Raw genomic sequence first — 24,691 nt, forward strand, 5'->3', positions numbered from 1 at the left:
ATGTAAGAAAAAATATATTTTTTTCATCTATATTATATAATTACATTATTAAAATCACAAAGACACAGCTTAGGAAAGTGTCTTGTTTAACTCAATAAAGAAGGGACAGGGGGAAACAGCTAGAATAATGGCACAATACTTTGCAAAAAGTAAGGAAAGCAAAAATAATTTATATTGGGCAAACATTTGCAAAAAATTCTATTGTATATATTTTGCACATTATTAATGACCTTTTTCTTTTAAAGTGAAAGGCTTCATAATTTAATCACGGGAGCAACAGTGTTTTAATGAATAAAAATAACCAGGTATCACAATGTTAAAGGAATCTCAGTCCCCAAAACTACACTGAAGTTAAAACCTGTTTCAGTATTTCACACAGCACAATTAAAATGAAGGCAGAACAATTACTGAATAATTTATCAGCAGTCCTGACCTCTCCTGGGTGTTCCCTCTCCATTTTGGGGGCCACTTGGAGCAGATTCTTGGTCAGCTCCAGTTCTCTGATCCTGTTCCAGCTGTAGCTGTCTGATCATCCCATCCAGAATGCTGGGCTCCAGGCCGGGCTCATCCTGGTCAACCGTCTGCTGGCCTATCACCTGCTCAACAACTTCTCCATCACCTTGCAAGTGTAAAACAGATCAAATGAATGAAGTTATTACAATTATTTATTCCAAGTAAGACATTTATGGAATGTACAACCAAACAGTGTGTGAACACCACTGCCCACAGAAAAGAACTGCAACACCATTTGAATAAGTGATTTTTTTCTTTCTTGTTTAAATTCTATTCACTGTAGGACCTCCCAGCATCTTTAGTGAACATAAATACAAAATATCAAGTGAAAAAAAAAAAAAAAGATATTTTAAAATTGCTGACGTCCCCTTAGGAACTAATGCATAAACCACTCCTGAATATAGAGCTTTAGTGATAGTCTTACTTGTTGCTACATATCCAAGCTGAGGAATCAAATGCTCATCTGCACAATTCTCTCTTCCTGGCACCAATCTTTGATATTTTGTTGGATGAGGGTTTCCATCCACATCCACTAAGAAGGGAGGGGGCATGAGGTGAGGGGCCTGCTGAGTCTGCTCATCCAGCACGTAGTTGTTGGAGTCTCGGATCAGCGGCCGATAGTCAGTGTGGAAGAACATCTGATCAGGAATCTAAAAGGGAATTTTATTTTTATGTCAGCAATTTGGAAAAAAAAAAAATACACTAAAGAACAAGCACTAAAGTCTCTAAAATCTACTTAAAAGAAAGGGCACGTTCCCAATTAGAAGATTCATGTGTAACTTCAGTTAACCTGGATGGGTGCTGCAGTACTGCAATCTTCCATAGCACTTTTGCAGGCAACAAAATTCTTTCAGAAAACAAAAAGCTGAGGTAACTTGATGCAAAAGTACTGTTTTACACTTAAAAATATTAATCTGTCATAGTATATTTTTCCCCTACAATTATCAGAATCACAGAATATTCAGAGTTGGAGGGACCCACAAGGATCACCAAGTGCAACTCTTAAGTGAGTGGCCCTAAGTTTCCTTGCAAGGAAATCTTTGGCTAAAGCTCAACATCAGCTCTCAAAATAACGATTTCCTAATCATGATTTCTTTCTTAATCTATATCCACCTGAAGTTTTTTCCTACAACTGAAAGTCTGCTGAGTCCATGAGGCTAAGGAAAATGGTTACATAACTATTAGATCGCAGTCAGAATGTTTGCTTCCAGCAGTGATGGGAACAAGTTTCCACTTCAGTTGGGAATGCAGAGCAAGGAAAAAATAATTCTTTAAAATGACACATATGGAATTAGCATTGCAACCTGAAAAAAAATGGAGGGGAAGTGAAGAAAATAATGTGTATTTATCAAAACAAAAAGGCAGCAGATTGATAAATTCAAAAACTGAATTAAAAAAAATTCAAAAATTTCAAAAATGTCTTTCATAAATTCAGACGCTTATCTTATGCATATTTTTCTAGTATTTCAAAATCCACAGCATTGGATCAATAAATTACTTTTGCTTAATTTAATTAACTACAGTGAATTTGAGCTTGAGTGAGGAAAGACCTAAAGAACTGCAAGATAAACCAGCAGAAATCAGAAGCATTTTTGAGGCTGAACAATTAAGGTGAATTAGCTGTCTCCAAGATGAAAATGTATTCCAGGAACATTCTTCAGAACTACTCCCATGGGAATGTTAAGACATTGTTTTTTTTTCTGCTATTCCAGGATCATATAAGCAAGACAATTTACAGACATCAAGGAATCCATTACATTTAGATCCTCTAACCACACAAATTATTTTTCACATATGAACTTTTAAATTAATTAACATACTAATGTAATTTCAGTTAGAATCTTGATACAGAGATCTGATAAAAAGCTGAACTTACCTTTTCATAAGGCCTGCTACAGCCAAAGCCAAATATCAGCAGATGTCCATGAGAATCTGTGCATGCAAAATGTTGCCCATCTGGTGAAAATTTACAGTCAAAAACAGCTCCATGTCCCTGGCCTTCAATCTGCATTGAAAGAAAAAAAAATTCAAGTTATTTGAACGTTTTTCAGAGCAAACCATAAGCATCAAAAATTAATTACTCTATCAAAAGCCACCATGCATTTCCCTAAATACCTCCATTAACACAATGAATTTTGTTACTTCAGTATATTTCTTTCCTCCTTGAATTTAAGTCCTGAACCAATTCTAAAAGATGAACTAGAGGGTATGAAAAGTTACTGTTCAGTGAATAAAATAAGGAAACAAACATGTTTTTCTGAGGCTTTTTAGCTGTCAGCACACTGCTTGAAATAAACTGGAACTAATATAGATTGGTTTTGTTAGTAACTTTCTAGACAAACCCAGAGAATTTAAGATCTTAAAAATGGAAATTCTTTGCTGTTGAATGACCAGGGAAAAAAATGATAAAAAATTTATATGAACATTAGATCAGAACCTAAGTCTCAGAGAAAATAACTCATTTTAAAATGTTAATGTTGAGCTGTCAAATGGAGCCCTCAAGCACTGTGCCAATGGATAGTAAGATTATAATTTTTAAGACTTTTTTAAGTATCTGTCCACAAGTGTCTTGAAACAATGGCCTAAACCAGAGCCTTTTAGATGGCACCTCACCTTAGCTGAGGAAAACAATTACTATGAATGAAGCACACAATGATATTCAGTAACAAAGAGTGGAAAATATGCAATAATCAGGAAATTCTACGGTAAAAAATCTCTATGGAAAAAAAAAATTAATGAATTCTGCTGTTAAGATTTTTCTGTTTAGTTATTTGGGGTTTCTTTTATTTCCCTAAAGGTGCAGGGGTGTGAGTGTTGCTGGCAATTCCTTAGGTTGGTAGTGATCATTCTGCTGTGTGCTGGGAACAAATGGAGTTTAAAGAAGCTCTTACCATGTTAAAATAATGCTTTGTCTTGGTGCCTTTGGTGATGTCCCATATGAAGATGTTGCCATCGTGGCCTGCAGACAGCATTATCCTGCAATCAAAGGGATGGGTCTCCAAGACAAACACTTCATCTGCATGGCCCTGCAATTTCAAATTGCACATCACAGGGAAACAAGGAAAATCCACATCAGCAGGTTATTCACAACAGAATCCAAAGCCCATGCTGTCCTGTCTGGAAAATTAAACCCCAGGCAACCACAAAGATTTGAACATTCCAAAGGTAAAAGTTTTCTAGATTCAAGCAAGAGCTGTAGAAACATGAAGTTTTAGCCAAAGGATGGTGAATTATTCAATGGGCAAGTTACTGCACCAGAATTTTATTTGTTCCACATTTATTTGTTCTTTTATTTACGGGGAAAGTTCAAAGCAGGAGGAAGCAGCAAATTTTGGTCAAAAGAATTCCAAGGAACACCACATCTGCTGTACCACCCATACAGAGCTTTCAAGACTCATCAGCAATAATTATAAATTCAGCATGCACATGTCACTGCAATTCCAGGAACATCTTCCAAAAGCAAGGAAAATTCCATACCACCAAGTCATGGAGCAATTGCCCAGTGCTGGAATTCCAAACTTTGAGCAGGTGATTGTTCACAGCCGTAACAACATAGTTGTCATTTTGGTTCCAAGCTATCATGGTAACTTTAGGTTTCATGAATTTATCTTCTTCTGCACAACTGTCACTATTTAAAAAAAGTCAAACAGGTCAGTGATGTATTTTATATTTTAATTAACCAATTTCTATATCAAAATACAATAACCTGTTCTCCTTTGTCAATAATCAAACAACAGAGAGGAAGCAAAGAATTCAATTTGGGTTGAAACGTTTGTTCACAAAATCCTTCATTTAAAGCAAATCTGGATTTTTAAATTTTTAAGGACTTGATAATCTCTTTCCCATTTGAGATGCAAGGCAAAAAGGCTTTCCTTTTTCATGGAGTCTTGGCTCCTCTACAATTAGAGTCCTAACATAAATCCCTTAAAATTTGGGACCTTTTACAGTCAGCTTTTCCAACTAACTGATTCCCAAGCCAATCTCTACATTAGATAAGCATTTTTTAATAAGATCCAACAGAAATACAGTAAAGATAACATTTTGTTTTAACCTTAATCTATTTCCTTATTCTCTCTCCAAAATACAATTACAGGATACCAGAACACTGCCCCTCAGCCTTTTTTCAGCCAAGCAAAGGAGTAAGTTTTCCTTGAAACACCTTCACATGGGATTATCTCCATTCCACTTCAAGCAGATGCCTCTTACAAAGACTCTAAACTACATAGCTACAGTCAAATCTCAAATATTATTAATAACTCCTCCTTTCTTTGTAAAATCTGGGGTTTTCATGGCTTTTTCCATGGTCTTTTTCATCACAGGAAAAGCCTGAAATCACCCTCCAATCAAGTTGTGTACCCAAGGTTTGGCTTTTCGTTTAATTAAAATCTCATTTAATCACCTACAAATTCATTTCTGTTCAGTGTCTGTAGAAGCTTACCGAGTTTCTGTGCTCCTGTAAATCATTCCCCCTTCAGGTTTACCCAACACCACGTGATAATCCTGATTTTTATCTCTAATAACATTATTCAGCCTGGGCACCATCAGCATTTCATTAATTCATTTTTTTAAAAGCAGAAACTGGGAAAAGCAAGATTATCCTTGAGGAAAGCCACCTATTCCATGTCATAACCTCTCCTGCAAATAGGTCACCACCTACTTTATTTTTACTAATCTAAAAATATTTCTCCCGTGACACACCAGGTGTCAGACTAAAACCCAGATAGAGAAGGTGGATTTTTTCTGTTCACTTTTTACCCTGAAAAGAGGCAATAAAATTTATTTGGTAGACAGTAAATTTGAGAGCTTTATGAACACTGAGGAATTCATGAAAGCACAGACTCAAATTCAGCAATTATTACATCATCAGAAGACTCAATTCACCCCTTCACAAGACCACAGAACTTGACCAGGATGTTGCTTTCACTCTCACATTTGAGTAATTGAGTTTTTCAATCTTTCTGAATTCACACAAAAGAAACCAAGAAATGAACACTTCACCTACCCCAGCAGTCGATCAGACATATCCAGCAAAATGCTCCTCCATTCTGCTTGCTCGAAACGCCAGATCCGAGCTGTCCCATCTCTGCTGCCACTTATGAACCTGAACAAGTATTAAAAATTAATTCATGTGTCTTCCAAAAAACTTGCCTTAAAGTATGTTTAGAGTTACACATGACCACAACATAAATTTTGCAGTGAAAGATTGATAGAAATGAAATCTTCAATTTGTGTTCAAGAGAATTCTTTCCATTAATTTTCTTTCCAGAAAACCAGGAAATAGTTTTTCTCAACTGGAAAACTGAATAAAGCTGTCAAAACACGAGAAGTAAGTTCCAAAGTTTAACTCAATTCACAAACTCATTCTCAACTCCTCCTCAGTACAGGATTTCAATGTATTTTAAGTAATTGCAGAGCTTCAGATACTGAAGTAGAGGTAAGAACAAATCAGATTAAAAGGTTATAATTGATTTTTCTTATTTCCCATGTAATACTCAGTGAAACTGAAAGGAAAAGAGGCTGAAAAGGAGATTTACGAGGCCACAAACATTTTGGGTGCATTAAAAAGTGGTAAAATTCCTCCAGGTAAATAAAACCCCAACCAGGCTAAAAATATCACCTAACACAGATCAACAGAAAGCTGGAACAGCTGAAGCTTAATTATGCTCCTGCATCAGTCCAAAATTTCCCTTCTAAATAAGTAGATTTTTCTTATTGGGAACATCCAGTAATAGAATCTTAATTCCAAAATTATGTAATTTTTGTCTGTATTTCACCATCTTTCAACATACCTGTCCCCTCCATTAGAAAACTGAATGCTGTCAACTTTGTCCTGTAAGAAAAAGCAGAGTTTGTTAGAATTTTTTTTTTTAAACAGGAAATACATTTTTTGACAATTCTGAGCTTAGTAAAATCTGAAATAATGAAAAAATAAAATATTGTGTAATTTCTAAGAGTTTTAACTTCAAGGCAAACCAAGTCCAAACACTTCCCAGAATTCACTAACCATTAATGTATTTAAAACACATCTTTAAAAAACTGCCTGGATTGAACATGAAGGATTAACAGATTAAACAACCTGGCTGACAAATGAATCATATTTAAATACATTTCCAATACTCTAAGCCAACTACAAAGGTGAGGAATCTATTGTTCCTTCTCCTACTTACATGTTCCTTAAAAAAATAAACAATTATTCATTTTTATCACAATAAAAAAGGAAAATTAGATACCACACTTTATCTTAGAGGGGAAAGGTCTCATCTGCATAAAAAATAAGTCCTGATCAAGCCTTATCAATGCAACAAAAATAAAGTCAGATTTTGTAGTAGAGGAAACATTAATGCAAACAAAATTAATTAAGAGCATTGCTAAAAAAACACTCAAAAATCACCTCGTGACTTCAATGCTGCTTCAAGTAACTAATTAACTAATTACTTACAGCATGACTTTCCAATTCAGCTATTTTCTCAGGTGTTTCAGAGCCGAAGAAATACATCCTAATGACATGGTCAGTGCTGCCAGTTGCTAAAAACATACCACCTGTAAAAATCAAGCAATAATTAACCTGCTGTGGAAGAAATTAAAACAGGTCACCAACATTTCTGAGAGTCCTGGTTTAAATAAAAAAAAAACCCCAACTACTATTTGAAGAATGGCACATTTTTTATGCTCTTCCACTGACACACATATGTAGAAGGAAATCCCTTTCTTGCCCCAGAAAGTGTTCTAAACCATAGTAAAAATAAATTAGTGTTATAAAGATCTTAAAATATATCATTTGGGCAATAGTGGAACTTTTTAACATTAAATTGCACAGAGAAGCCTTCAATGGTGCAGAATATGGCTATGGATAATCAGAATTATGTAGATGACTCTCATTGTAGTCTGTGCCTTGTTTGTGCAAGTGAACTGCATCAAAATTAGGCTGAAATGTGAGTAAACCAGTCAAGTGAAGTACACCAGTGTAAGCACACCAGTATTTAGCTGTGCTGGCAGAAATTTCAAGATCTGCCTTTAAGTGCTGTCAAAAAAAAAAAAACCAAAACAAACAAACAAGAAAAATGTCAAAAACACCCTCTCAACACAAGCCATGGCTTTATCCTGACAATATTAACGAGCTACACTTTGATTTCCTTTTTATTTCTGGAATTCAGATGAACTGATTGAAAGGAAACTAAAAGCCAGGAAGGAAGCACATTAAAGATACATTTCTGGATCTTCCAGTGAAGATGGAGAGAAGCAAACAGACATTGGGTGACTTTTACTTCTGTGAAACCACCAACCCCTTCAACAGTCTTTCACTGTTAGCTAAGGCAAGTCCCATGATTTAATGATGTCACAGCTAACAGTGCACATCTGTGCAATTACTGACTCACAACTGCAGGTTTTGTCCATTTTAAAGCTGTTACAATCAAGTATAACATGAGAGGAAAGAAGAAATCACAAGGCTGAACTCCATCTGACTTACCCACACTGAAGGAAGAACAAAGCATCTGAACCCCTGGTCTGGGTTTTTCTGTGAACTTCACTGGCTTGGTGCTTAAAAAGAAAAGATGTTTGAAATAGGCAATACCACCCCAAACTTGGATTTTAACAACATTTCAAAACATAAAGAGATGTTTCTTCAAACACGGATCATTTTATACCAATTACCATGATGTGGCACAACACCAGCCACACACTGAGCATTCTAGAGCTCTTTTTGGTAACAATTAATTTTTCTGGGTACTAAAAAAAATAATTACATATTGAACATTTCAAACTATCCTGAATATTCATATCCTGCATGCAAGTTCTGTTGGAAACATCCTAAAACTACGGCACTATTGGAAAACCAACACCACCACCAAGTCTTATTATACTTTCCAGCATACTTATATTTCCAGCCATTCCTGTTGTCCTACATTTGTACTTTTAGTGAAGAAAGAAATGAATATATTTCCCAATTAATCTCCCAAGTCAATGGAATAACATTAATTTGTAAAGGATATAGTTGGTGATGGTGCTTTAAAATAACTATGGAAAACGATGATTTGCACAGCATTTTTATAACCACAAAAAACCCAGTGGAGTGAAAAGCACTTGGCTAATTTTACTCAAGCCTAGGATGGCATAAAGGTTCATCAGGAAACCATTCACATACTTGAATTTCATGGAATCTGTATCCCACTGCCAAAAGCAAACAGTTCCATCTGCCCCAGTCGAGACCATGTATCGCAGAGTGCCTTTCACCATGGGACTGAACTACAGAGAGGAAAGCAAAATCACACACAGAAACAGATTTAATGTTTTAAATTATGTTAAAATAAAATGATTTAATGTTCATGAACTTCTCAAAAAGTCAATGTAAAAGCTTGATTTATTTTGGGTTTTTCACCTCATATTGCTAGAGCAGTCGTTGGTAACTCATTTTTAGTGTTTACAAAGTAATGCCTCCCTACTTTAGGATAAGTTTGTGGTCTGTGTTTCAGCTACTGCATTAAAAAACCCCAATTCCTTCAGTGGTTTGGGTTTGATGTTTTCACTGACCACAATTATTCATTGAAAATCCTGGCAATGAATGAAATGATGAGCACAGCAGACTGAAGAAAGAGAAGTTTGAATAGATAGGTGTAGTTTAAAAACAATTAAGCAGAGCGTAAGACATGAGATACTTCGAATGTGTAACAGAATCATATGTAATTTTATAGGAATTTAATGGGAATTCCTCAGAAATAGTTCTTTAAGACATGGATTTATTGCTGTGCACAGAGCTACTACCCTTCAGAAAACTTTAGACACAACTTGTTTAAATTGTTCTTCAATTACTAATATTGAAAAGCCATGTAAATTGTACATGTTGCAATTATGGTACTATAAAGAAAGCTTAAGTTAAAAAATTCACACACTACAATAAAAGAAGCACCACAAGTATTCAGGCATTAAAAACCAACTGAACTAAAAAAAGCAATGAATGCCACAGAAAGTCCAGGTATGAAGATTACTCTGTGAGGCAGCATTTTTGAGAAAAACACTGAATTATTTGTTTGTACTGAACTCCACAAGCCACTCTTCACCCCTCAACACAAGCTGTTGGTCTCACTGGAAAACACTCCAAACCTGGATAATAAGCTACTAATTTCTGTCTTAATTAAGGCAATTAAAGACCAAAACCAGACTGAATCCACAGGACCACCAAGTGCACATCATGTATCAAACCATCTTGAAATTTAAATACACACGTTACACCTTTGTCCTTCTGAAACAACTTCTATTTTTGAGATTAAAACAAACACCCACATCCCAAAAGTTGTAGCAATAATAAACTGGATCACAACATATTCACACAAAATAGCAAATCATGTCTCCAGTAAGAGACAACAGGAGGACATGATATTTCCCAAAATTCCCTTTTGTTCCAACAAGTATTATAGGTAGTGATCTTTAAGTGAAAAAGAATTCCTGTCATTATCTTCAGTTAAATACTTAAGAATTCCACAAAGATGAGGACTTTACTTGTTTTGAAGCAGGTTTATCCTGTGATTTGACTTAGTTTTGACATGAATATTTACACATTCAGATTTCACTCCACCCATAGGCAGGCAGAGAGAAATAATTTCAGTTTTTAATATGCAGAAACACTTCAGTAGCCCCATACCTGCAATGAGGTAATGGACCCTGTGTGCCCATGGAGGACAGCAACTGGTGCACAAGTCCTCAGACACCACACTCGGATCATCTTGTCACAGCTCCCAGCTGCAATCATGGTGTTCTCATAGTTCACAGCCATGTCAGAAATCTCAGCTGAATGTCCTCGTAAAGTGGCAAATAATCTGCCATTGTGAGTGGACCAGATCTTCACCAGACAGTCATCTGAGCCCTAGAAAGAAATATTCATGAAGGACAACTTCTGACATACTTCTGACCTTTAATTACAGCAAATTGTTCCACTTAAGCACAGCGAGGGAGCTACATTTTACCAGCACTGATATTTATCTCCAGAAGTTTTAGCAAAACACCCACGTCCAAGCTCTTTTCCTTGTATCACCTAAAACTATATTCAGAGTTGGATGTAGTTCATCAACTTACAGTAAATATTCTGTGTCCAGTCCTGTCAAATGCAACACAATATACAGAAGAGAGATGGCCAAGGATCCTCCTGTGCATCTTGACATGCTGGTACATACTTCCTGGGAAGGAAGTGCTGAACTTGGCATATCCAGTTAATTGCTTTGCTCGATGCACCTCCACTAGAACACAGAGGAATCACATCACGTTTCAAACATGCCTGTTCTAAAACTTGGGTTTATTCAACTGCCATTAATATTAAAAAGCTACTAGAAATAAATTTCAGATTTCATAAAGTCAGGTTTTGTGCTATCTGTAATTTTTCCTGTGTGTAAAACCAGTATTTTAGATGTGCCCAGCAGCAGTGGGGAGAGCTGAGAGGAACTTACCAAGATTTGGTGGGGTGCCATAGTTCACAGGCATTTCAGGGGGTCTGCCTCGATGAAGAGCAGCAAATGCAGAGCCCTTCCAAACAGTGTTCCTGCAATCTACAAAAACAGTTGGAGTTCATCATAAGTATTTGTTAAAAATACCAAAAGAGCTGCAGTTCCAAAACACAGCAAAGAGCCCATCTAGACTGGTCTCAAACACAGGACTGAACCCATCAAAAAAACAGGCACCAACTGCCCCAAAACTTCTCACAAACAGTGAAGAGTTAAAGAGAAAATCCATTTAATAGTAACAGGGAGAAAAAAATCAACACAACCAACCACCAAACTTTGAAATTACTCCTAAATGATGGTACCCCTGCAGTTCACATGACACAAAACTAAAATTTAAACTGATTTTTAACATTTTCCTGAATATTTATACAGGAATGTAATGAGTAATTATTAATATCAAGTTATTCAATGAGATGATCTCAAGAACTTTTCAGTAGCTAAAGGAGATTTACAGGAAAGCTGGAGAGGAATTTTTCACAAAGGCTTGGAATAGAAGGACAAGGGGGAATTGCCTCAAGCTGAAGGATAGGTTTAGATGGGATGTTAGGAAAAAATTTTTACTGTGAGGGTGAGCAGGCCCTGGCACAGGTGCCCAGAGCAGCTGGGGCTGCCCCTGGATCCCTGGCAGTGCCCAAGGCCAGGCTGGACACTGGGAGCACCTGGGACAGTGGGAGGTGTCCCTGCCACGCCTGGGGTGGGAATGGGATGAGCTTCAAGGTTCCTTCCAACCCAAACCATCCTGGGATTCTCCAAAGGGTCACTTCCAAAGTGTCAGTTCTGACTTTCTTACACTATTCCCCAAATCCAAACTCTGTACACATGACAATGTATCACACCCATTCCAAGCAAAGAACAGATCCTACCTTTTGCTGTCCGTAGCAAGGACTGTCTCCCTGCCCCAAGCAAGGAATTCACTCTGGAAATGCTGGGTGGGATCTCCTTATCCAGGATAGGGCCAATACGTTTGCAAATTTGTAATAAATGATCTGGGGCCACATGTTTGTTGGACAGCACCTGACAGAAATTCAAGGTTTAAGGATAAGGATAGTACACCCAGAAGAGATGAAACTAAAAGCATCAATATGCAACACAGATATATATATATTTTTTTAAGTTCAACTTACAGAGAAAAATGAATTCTGTTAAGTTCTGATCTAGTAAATTCAGTGGGTACACTGCAAGCTAGGCACAGCTGTAGCAAAAATAACTGGAGTAAAGCTGCTCACTGCCTATCAGTACTTTATTACTGGAAGTTTGCTGGAATCACCCCTGTGGCACCCACTTGTGAGGCACCCTACACTGTCTTTGCCCAATTCACCCTATTACTTATATTAAAAAATAAGAAATAAAATTCATCCTAACTCAAGATCACGGAGAATGTGGTTGCAATCAAGCACAAGAATTTATGCAGCTACTACTGGGACTTGTTCAGCAAACTACAAACCAGCAGGTTTGAGTATAATCTCTCTGGAAACACTTTCCTTGAAGAACCAGTACTACATAGCCTAAGTCTGCCCTACTTCCTTAAACCAAAGGATCAAACCAGTCATCCCTACGTTCAGGAATGATCCCACACTATCTGCATCAAGCAACCTAAAAAAAAAAAATACACCCCCACACACACACTCAGATGTCTCAGACAAGAACAGATGCGTGCGGGTTTTGATTATTTTTTCCCTCCTTTCTTTCTGGGAGTTCAATCTAAAAAATTCTTGTTCTTATAAAGACAACCACAATAATGCAGAAGTTAAAAGCACAAAATAAGAGTTTGAAGAGCCTTGAATAGAGCAAACTATCAGAATCATAAATTGAAGCTGTTTGGGATGTCTGAAGCAGCTGGGACCAACAGCTCCACACTTCATCCAGTGTGACCTGGCCATGAAGAAACCAGTCTGCCCCAGCAGCCCCAGTGCTCCTGCAGCAGCCAGACAATTCCCAACCAATCCATATCCAGGAGAGGCTCAGGGCCACACCAGCTCAGGTATGTGGCCGCTTGCCCAGGTAGCTGAGAACACAGGCAGAACAAGCTCGTGCTGCTGATGCTGTTCCCTTGGCTGAATGACTGAGCTTGGATGAGCAAAGTGTCCTAACAGGGCTGATCTGCTCATCACAACAGGGGGAATAAAAATACCACATGCTGCCAAAAAGATGCCCAAATGCACACTGAGCATTCAGAAGGTACAATTCAAGTCACAGCCCTGTACTTGTTTTTAATAATAAAATCCAGGTGTAAAGCTTGTGGGGTACAGGCTGTATTCCTGGTAAGGTGGGAGGTGATAACATCAGTAAAATAGTTCCCATTACCCCACAGGCAAATCTATCCAAGCAAATCAGCCCATCAGATGCTTAAGGTTGATTATAAGAAACATATCTGGTAGCCCAAAGATTACAAAATGAAGTTTGACATAATTTCTTTATCAATTTTGACTCCTGAACTGGTACAGAGCAGTACCAGCCACAACATTCAGGACAGAAAGGTCAGCGTGCTTTCTGCCAAACACTAAAACCCTTTTTGTTTGCATGCCATCAGCAATAAGTATATTTTCTAAATTAAACCCTTGCATACAAAGCCTTGCAACTCCTTTCTTTTTAAAGCAGTTTTGCTGAGATTTTGGAAGGAACAGTTATTTTAAAGATTTGCAATTCCATGCTGAGCAAAGTGGAATAGAAATAATTACACCACATGACTGCATTTATCTGTGGTCTCTGCAAATTCAGAGACCAGTGGGACTAGAGGTTCCCAGAGACCCTCAAAAACCAGAAACTAAAACCTTGAGAACATTAATTTAGATATTTAGAAACAGTACTGCCCTGTGTAGAGATTTCCTTTAAACTGTGCAGGAAAAAAGAGGGAGAAGCAGCATGTGTTAAAGAAGTAGTTTGACAATTGTATATGCAGAAGAATCACAGTAAAAAAGCAGCCCTGAAATCAGAAAAATACACACATGGGATCTCCCAACACCCTGCTTTCTGTCAGAACAAATGGGGTAAGAAACCAACAATGAAGCAACATGAAAAACTCCCAACAATTCTTTTTTAAGCTTAGTCCTACTTTCATCTTGCCTAAATTCAAGTCAGATCTTGAAAATATTCCTGTTTAGCAAGGCCAAGCTTCTTAGTGACTTAAAAAAACTGATCTAAAAAACCTTCCTTGCTCAACTGAGCACAACGACGAGTAGAGGAAACAGATTCAAACTTATCATTTCAAGATACTGAAATAATTAAGAAAATGTTTTAAAAAGCATTTCATTCCTTCTCTATGCAAATACCATCCTGAGATCTTTAAGTGATTCACAAGTTCACTGCAACTATCAGACAATTAACCTGGAATGCCTGATCCTTAGGTGGGAAAAAGCAAGGATAGTGCTTCTTCTTTAAAAGCTCTATCAAACACAATAAAGCAGGACAAAAACAACACTGAGCAGGGCAGGCACCACCAGGCCATCACTCCCCGGCATTCAAACTCTTTGCCATTTAAGAAGCAGCAAAATTAAGCCCCAAAACAAAGCTCTGCCTTCTGTAAAAACAATTCAGAACACACCACATCAGCCGTGGCAGGGCAGAAAGTACATTCTGTGGAGTGATCACCCCCATCCTTCCAGCACGTTAGAAACAAAGCCATGACCAGCGAGGAGCTGGCGATATGAGCACATTCACAGGCACCACAACTGCCAACCCTCGGTTACTGAACAGCGATTTCATTTCCTAATCTGTTGGAGGGGGCTGAAAGAAACCAACCAGAAAATAAATACCGACAAATCACAACATGCCTCACAACCTGGGCCCTGAAACTCCGAAATGAAACCTCGCTGTAGATTGGCTCCTGCCTGCATGTAGGCAGTGGCATGTACCCACTGCACAACGCCAAGCTCCACCCCTGCTATGTAAACAATATCCTCAATTTAAACCACCGATTGTGTTTTTGTTAGTCAGATGTAAAAAAATTAAAGGTCTTTTCTACAGTAACTCCAGTGTTCCGAGCCAGAATGGTAATCGAAGGTGAAGATTTGGGCCTACTCTTAAAGGTAGAGGGTCTAACATCACTATTATCACCGTAAATAGAAGGGGTTTTTAAAACAGAAAAGTCTCACCAATTCTTCATAACTTCTATAATGCTCATTTCCTTGCCAATCCAATCTTTTGGGAAGCAACTAAATAAAGGAAAAACAAAAAAAACGTGAGCAGTTAAAGGGGGAAGGAGGCATTACAGACCACATCCAAAACAATGTGTTGAGAGGGGAAAAGTTGAGACAGCGGCAGAAACTTGAATGACTTGCAAAGGAAACTTTTGACTACAGCAAGATTTCATCAGAGCCCACACAGACCTGGTGCTGCTCCAGCTCCTGTACCAGCACCTGCAGAGGGAAGGGGGAAAAACACAGAGTCAGGGACAAGCCACGATTTGGCTCCTCCAGAGCGGGGGGCGCGGCTGCTCCCACCTCCCCCCGCACCTCTGCGGGCAGCGCGGGGTCCCCGCGCCCCGGTGAGCCCCGGACTCACCTTCAGCGCTCTCCTACAGGGCCCGGTGCTCAGGAACCGGGCGATGAGGAAGTAAAGCTCTGTAAGAGACACGGCAAGAGACACGGGGGATGAGCCGGGGGGCGGCCGTGACCCATCCTGAGGGGGGGGCAGGAAGATGGCGGCACCAGCGGCACCTCCTCACGCCGGCCCGCGGTATTACCTGATTCAATGAGCGGCAGCGACGCGCCGGAGCTGGAAGAGGCCGCAGGCTCGGCCATGGCGGGCTGAGGGCGGCGGGCCCGGCTCGGCACGGCGCTGTCAGCGCCTCCCCTCCCTCCCTCCCCTCACGGCCGCCCCCCCGCTCCCCTCAGCGCTCCCTCCCTCCCTCTCCCCCCTCAGCGCAGCCTCGGCGGCGCCGCCGCCATCGCCGCCGCACTACCCGCCACGGCGCCGCCGCAAACCCTTCCGCCGGGAGCGCCCGCGGGGGGGCGGCGTAAAATAGTTCCCGCTGTACCGGGCGCTCCGGGCGCGCCGGGAGTGCAGCGGTGAAAGCGTGTGGCCGCGGGGAATACACGCGCAGGGTGGAGGGGTGGAAGGTGGGGGGATAGCGGGGAAGGCGCCCGGCGAGGAGAAGAAGAGACGGAGGCGCGGAAGGATCGCTCGAGGAAGGCGACGGTGACGCGCAGCGGGGGCGGGGCTGAGCGCGGCGAGGCGGCGGCGCTGAGGGCGGCGGGGGAGAGCTGGCGGCTGCTGAGCTGCTCCGATCGCCCCCGGGAGCAGCGGTGCCGCCGCCGCTGCCTCGGCCTTCCTAGCCCGGGACAGGCCTCCGGGGGACCCGCGGCGAGGCACCGGGAGCCGGTTCTAGGGGGCGTTGCGGTGACGGAGCGGACGCCGTGTGCCGCCAGGCCAAGGCCTGTGCCTCGAGTGCCGTGTCCGGTTCTGGGCCCCTCGCTGCGAGGATATCGAGGGGTTGCAGCTTATCCAGAGAAGGGAACGGAGCTGGGGAAGGGGCTCAGCCTGGAAGAATGGAGGCTCAGGAGAGCCCTTCTGGCTCTGCACAGGAGAGGACGGCTGGGGGTTCGGGCTGTGCCCCCAGGGAAGAGGGACAAGAAGAGAGGGAACGGCCTCAGGGTGGGCCAGGGGAGGCTCAGGGTGGACATCGGGAGAATTTTTTTTTCGCTAAAAGGGTGATTAAACATTGAAATGTGCTGCCCAGGGTGGTGTTGAAGTCCCCGTGCCTGGAGGAATTCAAGGAAGGCTGGAAATGCTCCGGTCGTTGACAAGGTGCTGATCAGTCAAAGGTTGGACTCGATGATGTCAGAGGTGTTTCCCAAGCTAAAGGATTTTGTGATAATGTGATTCAAAGTGCATTGCCCCACGTGCTGCCCGGCGTGTCCAGTGCCAGCAGAGGTGTGGGAGCATCAATGCTGTGTTGGAGTTCAGGGATGGCCCAGGCTCCGGCTGTGATAGCAGAGCTCCATGAGGGATGCTGGGGGGCAGCTCGTCTGCCCCAAACAGCAGCTTGGGGAGGGGCATTTCCCACACCACTTTGGCAGCACTGCTTCTCTGGCATCAATGAAAAAAAAGGCAGCTCTGCCCCCATGCCTGTGACACCTCGAGCCTGACTCCTGGAGACAGGATTTTGAGAGCCAGTTGACCTGTTGGAGTGAGCCCAGAGGAGGCTCCAGGATGAGCAGAGGGATGGAGCAGCTCTGCTGGCAGGAAAGGCTGGCACAGCTGCCATTGTTCAGCCTGGCCAGGAGAAGCTTTGGGCTGAGCTCAGGGTGGCCTTGCAGGGCCTGAAGGAGCCCCAGGAAAGCTGCAGAGAGACAATTGCCAAGGGCTGCGGGGCCAGGAGCCAGGGAATGGCTGCCAGGGGCAGAGGGCAGGGCTGGATCTTGGCATCTTGGGCAGGAATTGTTCCCTGGCAGGGTGGGCAGGGGCTGGGATGGAATTGCCAGAGCAGCTGGGGCTGCCCCTGGATCCCTGGCAGTGCCCAAGGCCAGGTTGGACATTGGGAGCAGCTGGGACAGTGGGAGGCGTCCCTGCCATGGCTGATCTTTCAGGTCCCTTTGAACCCAACACATGCTTTATCTTTTTTTCTTTCTCAGAGCTTGAACACTGATAAAAACAGCAATGGCTGTACTTGTGTTACATTTTAAATCCAAGGTTTTCTTTCCTTATTTCATTCCCCACCTCTGGTACCTTGAATTGCATTTTTAGAACCTTGAAGTAAATTATTTTGATGTATCATTCCCTTAACCCAAACAATTACTAGCAATATACAAAGACAACAGAGTATCTTCCAAGAAACAAGTTTTGTTCTGCTGTTGTATTTTGAATCAGATTGTGCTCCATTGGATGCAAATCTGCATCAGCTCTCACTCGAATCCTGAGATGAAAAGCAAATAAATTTGATATCACACAGGACAGAGTAATATCAAGTTATAGTAAATTAAGCTGTGGGTAACAGTGTGAGGGAGATGCTGAAAGTCCACAGGATCACAGCACCAGACACACAAAGCACATGAAAAATAGACTTTCTGTAAAAGCAGTGATGAGTGGTTATTTGGGGGGGATTTACCTGCAAGTTTATTCCTTATTTAACTGGTGGGTTGAACTTGCTGAAACCAGAGAGTAAATAATATCATGGAGCTAGATTGTGTTACTATTAAATTAAACTAACAAATATGGTACCTGGAAGGGGATGTTGGGGAAAATGAGTTAGAGAAGTGGCATCAATTTGCAGTTTTGAAATATCCAAGAACTTGATGCCAAAGCCAGGTGTGAGGAACACACCTGTGATGGAATGGAACAGAGCAGGTTGTGGTCTAAGGTTGGGAAACTTCTTAGAGAAAAGTTAAAAATTGCTTAAGTATTGAAGAGGTAAATATAGTAAAATCCTTTCTGAAATGAAAGTATTGATTAAGAAAGCAAGTTAAAGGTGAAACTAAAGTGGGGTTTTTTTAGAAATAACTACAACAATTTGAAAAAGGCCCTAAAAATGTACAGGAAGCAGGTACTGGACTTGCAGGTGTTACTTAAGAGCATAAACAAGTTCTGTGGTAAGAGGGGAAAAAAACAACAAAGAACAAATGTTACAGTTTGATCTTGGCTCCGCCCAGGACTGGGTAACAGTTGTCTGGCTGGCATCTGACGCTTCCTAATTACTGACTTTTTTTAAAGCAAACACACAAAGATCTCAGCTTTCAAACTGCAAGTTTAGATTAATGCTGCAGTTCTCCACTCCCTGAACTGCCACCCATCTCTTTAAAAGTACAGTTTAATGCTCTGAAGGACACGGTTAAAAATCCAAAGCACAGCACTCAGATTGTAAGTTCACAGTCAATGCAGGAGCTACAGAAACATCCTTTCATAATCAAGATTTATTTGGCTTTTGTTTGGTGATCACAAACACTATCAACAATTTTACAATTGTTTTTATTCACACAGGTTTTTTTTCATCTAAAAACTAATTGGTTTTTTTTCCTAGCACTATTTCAAATATTTTTCACTCAATCTTTGTAGACAAGCTGTCCTTTAAAACTAAATGTGAAGTTCCAGCATCTCAAATATTGACATAACAAGTTCCATCTGCCAAGCAGAAACTTTTACTTAAGACAGTATTTAAAGATATAAAATAAAAGTTTTCAATCTTTTGCATCACAGCTACAAAGTTGTTGGAAAAAAAATAAAGCTGCAACTACCAAAAATAACTTTGTCACTGATATACATCACTCAGCAAGAAATCCACCACTAGGGAGCAGTTTTAATAGATAAGCAATTCTACTGATGGTACAACCATAGAGAAAGATAAATAACTAAAATGTTAAGACATTCTCAACACATCATTATGAATTCCAAAGTCTGATCTGTGTTATGCTTCATTTTTATAGGATAGAAAACTGTCCCTTGGAGTCTGTGGAACATGAGGCCTAATCAAGGCCTCAAAGCCCCCTCCTTAATTAACACACTGTTAATTTCTGGTTTCATAGAAAACAGACAACCAGTACATGATTTTACCACTTAAAAAAAGCATTTACACTTATCTAAATATGTAAAAAAATGGATTGAGTCGGGATTCTCTCCTTTTTAAAAATGTGTTTTCTAGAACTACTAAAAAACTTGCATTTACAAAATAGCTGATAAAAATATTCCTCTGAATTGTACAAGAAGAAAGGTGTAAGGACCACCAGTTGCAGATGTGGGAGCAGGTGTCACTCAGACTTCACTTCTTTCTCTGCAGCTGCATCAGTAGGTGCTGGGGTCTGGAAAGGGAAAATAAAAACAGAACACTTCAGTGCAAGAAGTTTTTAATGGCTCAGATTAGTCTGGAGTGGTTTTAGTGCACAAAAGGACAAAATAACCCTGACTTGTTCCTGGAGATTTCTCTTGGCTCATGACCTGCTAAACCAAGCTGTCACAAAAAGGCTCCTTGGATCCACCAGGATGGATTTCAGGATGTTGATTTGTTACTAAACACACATTGCAAAGAATTTTAGTTCTAATTGGAATTACTGCCTTTATGACAGAAGAAACTTGAGCTTTTACACAGCTACAGTTACATATGAGGTGTTTAGAAAATACATGAGGTAACACTTCATGCCTTTAAATTTCAGTGCCACACTTAAAATACTCTTCAAACCTTAACCCTGTTTTATTTCTTAGCAAACAATAATATCCAACATCACAGACTCCGCCTCTTCTGGACTTTGGTATATAATTACACCTGGAATTTTGGGTGGTGTGACCAAGCCATCTTCCATTCCTTGTAAATTGACTGTAATTCCTTGTAAATAACCTCTGCAGCAGTGAACTAAAGGGACCCCAGGTGGGAATGCTGCCAAATTTGGTTCTGCTGCTGAAATATTACAAGCACCAATTAAAAGACTGCAATAATGCCAAAAATCGAGTCAGCTGAAGAACTCACAGCACAGCTTATTCACACTGCTTGCAAATGACCAACTGTTACCCCAGAGTGAATCCTCCTGTTCACTGAAGTACCATCCTTGCCCACCAAACCCCATCATCTACCTAAAACCAAAATACTCCACTGAACTCCTGAAAATGAGGGGACATTCACTGTCACAGAAACCTGACACCAGCTCTAGATCTATTATCACACTTGGGTTTCATCCGCTTGTCCTGATAAAAGGCACTGCTTTTCCCTGCAGATCTTGTCCTTAATTTGTAACTAACTTATGTCTGCTTTCCAGGAATATAATACAGAGTGGAGGATGCTGTAAGTGACTCCAAAAAGTTTAGCCACAGGGCCACTCCGGCACTGTGCTGCAGCCAAGACTCACCTGGCACCGCCACTTCTCCAGCAACAATAGCTCATTAATTGTACTTTGTCCTTGCACCAACCTGTCCCTTCTCCCAGCACTGCCTGTCAATGTCACCCCAACTTTGCTCCAATCAACTCTGGGTTTTCACTCAAGACTCCTCTGAGGCCCAAGGAAAAGAGTATTTAATTTGTAAAAAAAAAAATTCTGTAGCAAAAAAGTTTGAAATACAATACTATTCTCAGTAACAGCAAAACCCAAATCCAGCCCTCCAAACTTCACCTCCTCAGCTTTAGCTTCTCCATTTTCTGCAGGCAGGTTGTCCTTTGTCTGTTCCTGGTTTGTCTCTTCTGCCTGTTTTCCTTTAGGCCCCTTCTTCCCCTTTGACTGAGTTTTCTTCTCTTCAGTTTTATCCTACAACGCAATACATTTTCAGTTAGTCAATTGCTATGACCTTCCAGGTAAACCTTGGAAATAATAAAAAGCACAGAAAACCAAGATGGATTTGCTAAGCTACCAACAAAATCACCCACTTACAAAATACTTTAGAATTATGAATAATTAGTAAAATAAATAATTAAAATAATTTAGAATTACGTAACTGCAACACACTGACTTTTATACTTAGATTGCCAAAATATATTTTTCTTAACAGTTAATTAAAAAGCCCACCAAGTAACTGTATCATGAGCAAACTTCTCACAACTGCAAAAAATACTGTGAGTGAAGTTTTTAAAACGGACAAAGTTGATGCAAAAAATTATTTTTTTTATGAATCAAATAAAAAAATCCTTGACTGTTAATAGCTTGAAGCAGTTTTAAGTATAAAATCAGTATCACACATGTCAGTCGACACTGCAAAAAACAAAAAAAAATTACAACTCAGTAGCATTGGAAAACTTCCCCAAATTCTTTGGACTTACAGCCCTGAGAGTGGGAACACACTGACACTCAAACCACCAAATGAAGGTGGATTCCAGATCAGTAACTGCTCAGGAGGATTAATACAATGAAAACATCAGGAAGTCTGCAAAGATTATTACTTAATCTGAATTTAGAGAATCACAGAACAGTTTGGGTTGAGAGGGATCTTAAAGATCATCTCATCCAACCCCCAACACCTCCCACTGTCCCAGGTGCTCCCAATGTCCAGCCTGGCCTTGGGCACTGCCAGGGATCCAGGGGCAGCCCCAGCTGCTCTGGCAATTCCATCCCAGCCCCTGCCCACCCTGCCAGGGAACAATTCCTGCCCAAGATCCCAAGATCCAGCCCTGCCCTCTGCCCCTGGCAGCCATTCCCTGGCTCCTGGCCGTTGGAAATTGTCTCTCTTTATTTTTCTTATTGACTCCCTTCAGGTACTGCAAGGCCACAGTGAGGTCATCCCAAAGCTCTTAATCAATATATCACAAAAAAAAACTTATGATGACAAAGGAACGCTTAACAACACAAACAGCAGCAAGCCAACAGACACAAGGCCATTTTTAATTCTTCCAAAGGACAAAGAATCTTACACCTTACTTATTTGCACAGCGAAAGCTGTGCTGAAAAAATCGAAGATCACACAAATCCACTTTCTTACACACACACACAAACACCTGAAAGCTTGACCACGTGAATGGAAGCTCACGGGGTTGTTAAGTGGTTGATACACCTTTTCTCTGTCCTAACACACTGCTTTAAAACATCAGTAGGTGTATTTTATCCTCTCTTGTTACAGAGATTAAATATAACGCTATGCACACAATCATTCCGTTTGGAGAAGTCCTCCAAGGTACTCCAGTCCAACTTTAACTGAGCACCACCCTGTCAACCGGAGCAGAGCAGTCAAACAACACCCAGGCCTACCCTTGGACACCTCCAGAGATGGTGACTTCACCACCTCTCTGGGCAGTTTTTCCAATGCCTGACCAGCCTTGCTGTGAAGAAATTCCTCCTGATGTCCTAACACACAGCTGCTCTGACAGTCAAGTGGTTCCACCCAACACCAAACCACAATGTAACACGCATGGAGCTGTGCCCGCACTTCCACACAATGCCTGGAGCTTAACAAGGATCTACGTACACAGTGATGGAATGTACCTGTAAATACTGGCAAAAGCACATTGAAATAACTCTTCAGCCAAGTGAGTGTTCCCACAAGGAATAAAACCATTCCAGCACGGCGCACCGAGGATACTACGCGGGATGCCCCAAGCACCACCTCCCCTCCCTCCCCTCTTCCAATTCATTCTCACCTTTGCCGCTAACTTTTTAGGTTTCGGCTCTGCTTTGGCAGGCGCGGGTTTCTGAGGAGAGAGAACAAGTCAGGGGGGAATGCAGCCCCCGGGGACCCGTCCCGGCCCATCCCGGCAGGGCCCCGCCGCTCGGCACTTACCGCGGAGAGCCGCGCCGATCGCCGCTTGGGCTGGGGCAGGGAGAGCGCGACAAACAGAGGGAGGGAGAGAGAGAGAGAAGGCGTGAGGGGCGGGCGGGCCGGGGGCAGCCCCGCCTGCCCCGCCGCCCTGCCCGCTCCTTACCTCCTCGGGGGCGTCCCCGTCCGCCACCGTCACCTGCAACACACACGGCGCGTCAGCGGGGCGGGCCGGGACCGGCCTCTCGCCGCCCCCGCCCGCCCCTGCTCCCGGACCGCGAGCTCGCCGAGCCTCCCACGTCCCCAGCCCCCTCCCCGGCCCGCCGAGCCACCCGGCGCGAGGGGCAGGCGCCGGCCCCCGCCACCGCCCGCCGCACCGGAGCCCGCGGCGCGGCCGCTTCCCGCCGAGCCTCGTCCCCGCCCGTCCCCGCCCGGCGGCTCCGCTCGCTGCCGCCCGCCTTCACCTTCCTCTTCGGCATCTCGAGGCTCCCGGCCGCGACCCCTGCGGCTGCTGGTGCTGCGGCGCGGCTGCTGCGAGCGCTGCTGCGGCTGCCTGCGCGCCCCAGCCCGGCTGCGCAGCGGAGCCGCCCCCCTCCCCATCCCAGCAGCGCCAGCGGCGCCGCAACAGGATCCAGCCGGATCGCCGCGCGCCCCGCCCCGCCCCGCGCGCGCCAACGCCTCATTGGCCCGGCCGCGTCACGTGGCGCGCGTGTCCCCGCGTGCCCCCGCGCGGCCGCCGCCCGGCGGGCCATGGCGGAGAGCGGCGCCTGGCTGCTGGTGCTCGGCGCCGTGTTCCTCTGCAGCGCGCTCAGGATCCTCCTGCCCTCCTGCTCCTCCCTCGTGAGTCGTGGCACCGCGCCCGCCGCGGACGGGGGGGCGCGAGGGGGCGCGGGCCGCAGGATGGCTGGGAGCCGGCGGCGGCTTGAGGGGCTCCTCTCGCCTCATGAGGGAACTGCCGGGGGAGCGGCGCCGGGCCGCCAGCGCTCCCGCGGCCCTCCCGCGGCCCCGGCTGGGACCGGCAGGGTCTGGTCCTGCTCCTGGCCTCGGAGAGGAGAAGCTGATGTTGGAGATGGTGGAACACAGCCCCGTAGCCTCGGCTACACCGGGCGCTGAAGTTCGGGGGGATGAGTTCCCGGGGTGGCCAATGATGCTGCTGAGCCTCCAGCCCTTATGGGATCATGGAATCCTTTGGGCTGGAAGGAACCTTAAGGATCATCCACTTCCACCCCCCGCTGCCGTGTGCAGGGAACCTTCCACAGGGCCTGGCTGCTCAGAGCCCTGTCCAGGCTGCTCTTGAGCTTCTCCAGGGATGGGGCATCCTCAGCTTTCGGGAATAGCAAGGACAGCTTTGCTCAGTTTTGCATGTTTTCAACAGATGGACGTGCCCATTGTTGAGATGGGAGATCAGTGGACATGGAGATTAAGGAGTTGAGCCATTGTAGGAATAAACCTTAAGTCTCAACCACTAATCGGGGTGCCCCTGTTCTGATCTGAAGCATTCCCGTGGAAGCGTGGATAATGGAATTGAGGAGAAATAAACTCCAGATAAGCTCACGTGTACAAAGATGCTGAAATCCCTGTCACTCTGCTGT

At 42.8% G+C, this 24,691-nt stretch overlaps 3 protein-coding genes across 3 annotated transcripts in view; 1 reads left to right on the forward strand and 2 right to left on the reverse strand.

The window, feature by feature from the left end:
• BRWD1 (bromodomain and WD repeat domain containing 1) overlaps positions 1–15,910 on the reverse strand; it is a 43,767-nt gene extending 27,857 nt beyond the window's left edge. The window contains exons 1-18 of the mRNA XM_086883971.1: positions 15,685–15,910; positions 15,504–15,562; positions 15,329–15,358; positions 15,095–15,154; positions 11,867–12,017; positions 10,950–11,048; positions 10,582–10,742; positions 10,151–10,372; positions 8,657–8,757; positions 7,982–8,052; positions 6,953–7,053; positions 6,303–6,343; positions 5,516–5,614; positions 3,991–4,141; positions 3,405–3,539; positions 2,390–2,518; positions 938–1,163; positions 434–619 (exon numbers count right to left, since the gene is read on the reverse strand). Of these exons, the coding sequence (XP_086740097.1) occupies positions 434–619; positions 938–1,163; positions 2,390–2,518; positions 3,405–3,539; positions 3,991–4,141; positions 5,516–5,614; positions 6,303–6,343; positions 6,953–7,053; positions 7,982–8,052; positions 8,657–8,757; positions 10,151–10,372; positions 10,582–10,742; positions 10,950–11,048; positions 11,867–12,017; positions 15,095–15,154; positions 15,329–15,358; positions 15,504–15,562; positions 15,685–15,742 (2,080 nt within the window). The 5' untranslated portion in view covers positions 15,743–15,910. The remainder of the gene's footprint in view (positions 1–433; positions 620–937; positions 1,164–2,389; positions 2,519–3,404; positions 3,540–3,990; positions 4,142–5,515; positions 5,615–6,302; positions 6,344–6,952; positions 7,054–7,981; positions 8,053–8,656; positions 8,758–10,150; positions 10,373–10,581; positions 10,743–10,949; positions 11,049–11,866; positions 12,018–15,094; positions 15,155–15,328; positions 15,359–15,503; positions 15,563–15,684) is intronic.
• A 2,922-nt stretch (positions 15,911–18,832) lies between these two features.
• On the reverse strand, positions 18,833–23,756 carry HMGN1 (high mobility group nucleosome binding domain 1). The gene is made up of 6 exons (XM_086883996.1): positions 23,564–23,756; positions 23,266–23,298; positions 23,124–23,153; positions 22,984–23,034; positions 21,032–21,163; positions 18,833–19,732 (listed from the first exon to the last, which is right to left on the reverse strand). The coding sequence occupies exons 1-6, from the start codon at positions 23,576–23,578 to the stop codon at positions 19,682–19,684; spliced, it is 312 nt and encodes a 103-aa protein (XP_086740122.1). The 5' UTR covers positions 23,579–23,756; the 3' UTR covers positions 18,833–19,681.
• A 29-nt stretch (positions 23,757–23,785) lies between these two features.
• Positions 23,786–24,691, forward strand: part of GET1 (guided entry of tail-anchored proteins factor 1) — a 6,542-nt gene continuing 5,636 nt past the window's right edge. The window contains exon 1 of the mRNA XM_086883995.1: positions 23,786–23,939. Coding sequence (XP_086740121.1) covers positions 23,850–23,939 — 90 coding nt within the window. The 5' untranslated portion in view covers positions 23,786–23,849. The remainder of the gene's footprint in view (positions 23,940–24,691) is intronic.

Source organism: Cyanistes caeruleus, chromosome 3, assembly GCF_971803275.1.
Source record: "Cyanistes caeruleus chromosome 3, bCyaCae1.hap1.1, whole genome shotgun sequence".
NCBI lineage: Eukaryota > Metazoa > Chordata > Aves > Passeriformes > Paridae > Cyanistes > Cyanistes caeruleus.

What these genes read in the sequence shown, in the direction of transcription:
- HMGN1 (XM_086883996.1), bottom strand. An exon ending in ACGGGGACGCCCCCGAGGAG is followed by an intron (nt 23,154 to 23,265) that starts GTAAGGAGCGGG and finishes TCCCTGCCCCAG; the next exon opens with CCCAAGCGGCGATCGGCGCG. An exon ending in GAGAAGCTAAAGCTGAGGAG is followed by an intron (nt 19,733 to 21,031) that starts GTGAAGTTTGGA and finishes TTCCCTTTCCAG; the next exon opens with ACCCCAGCACCTACTGATGC.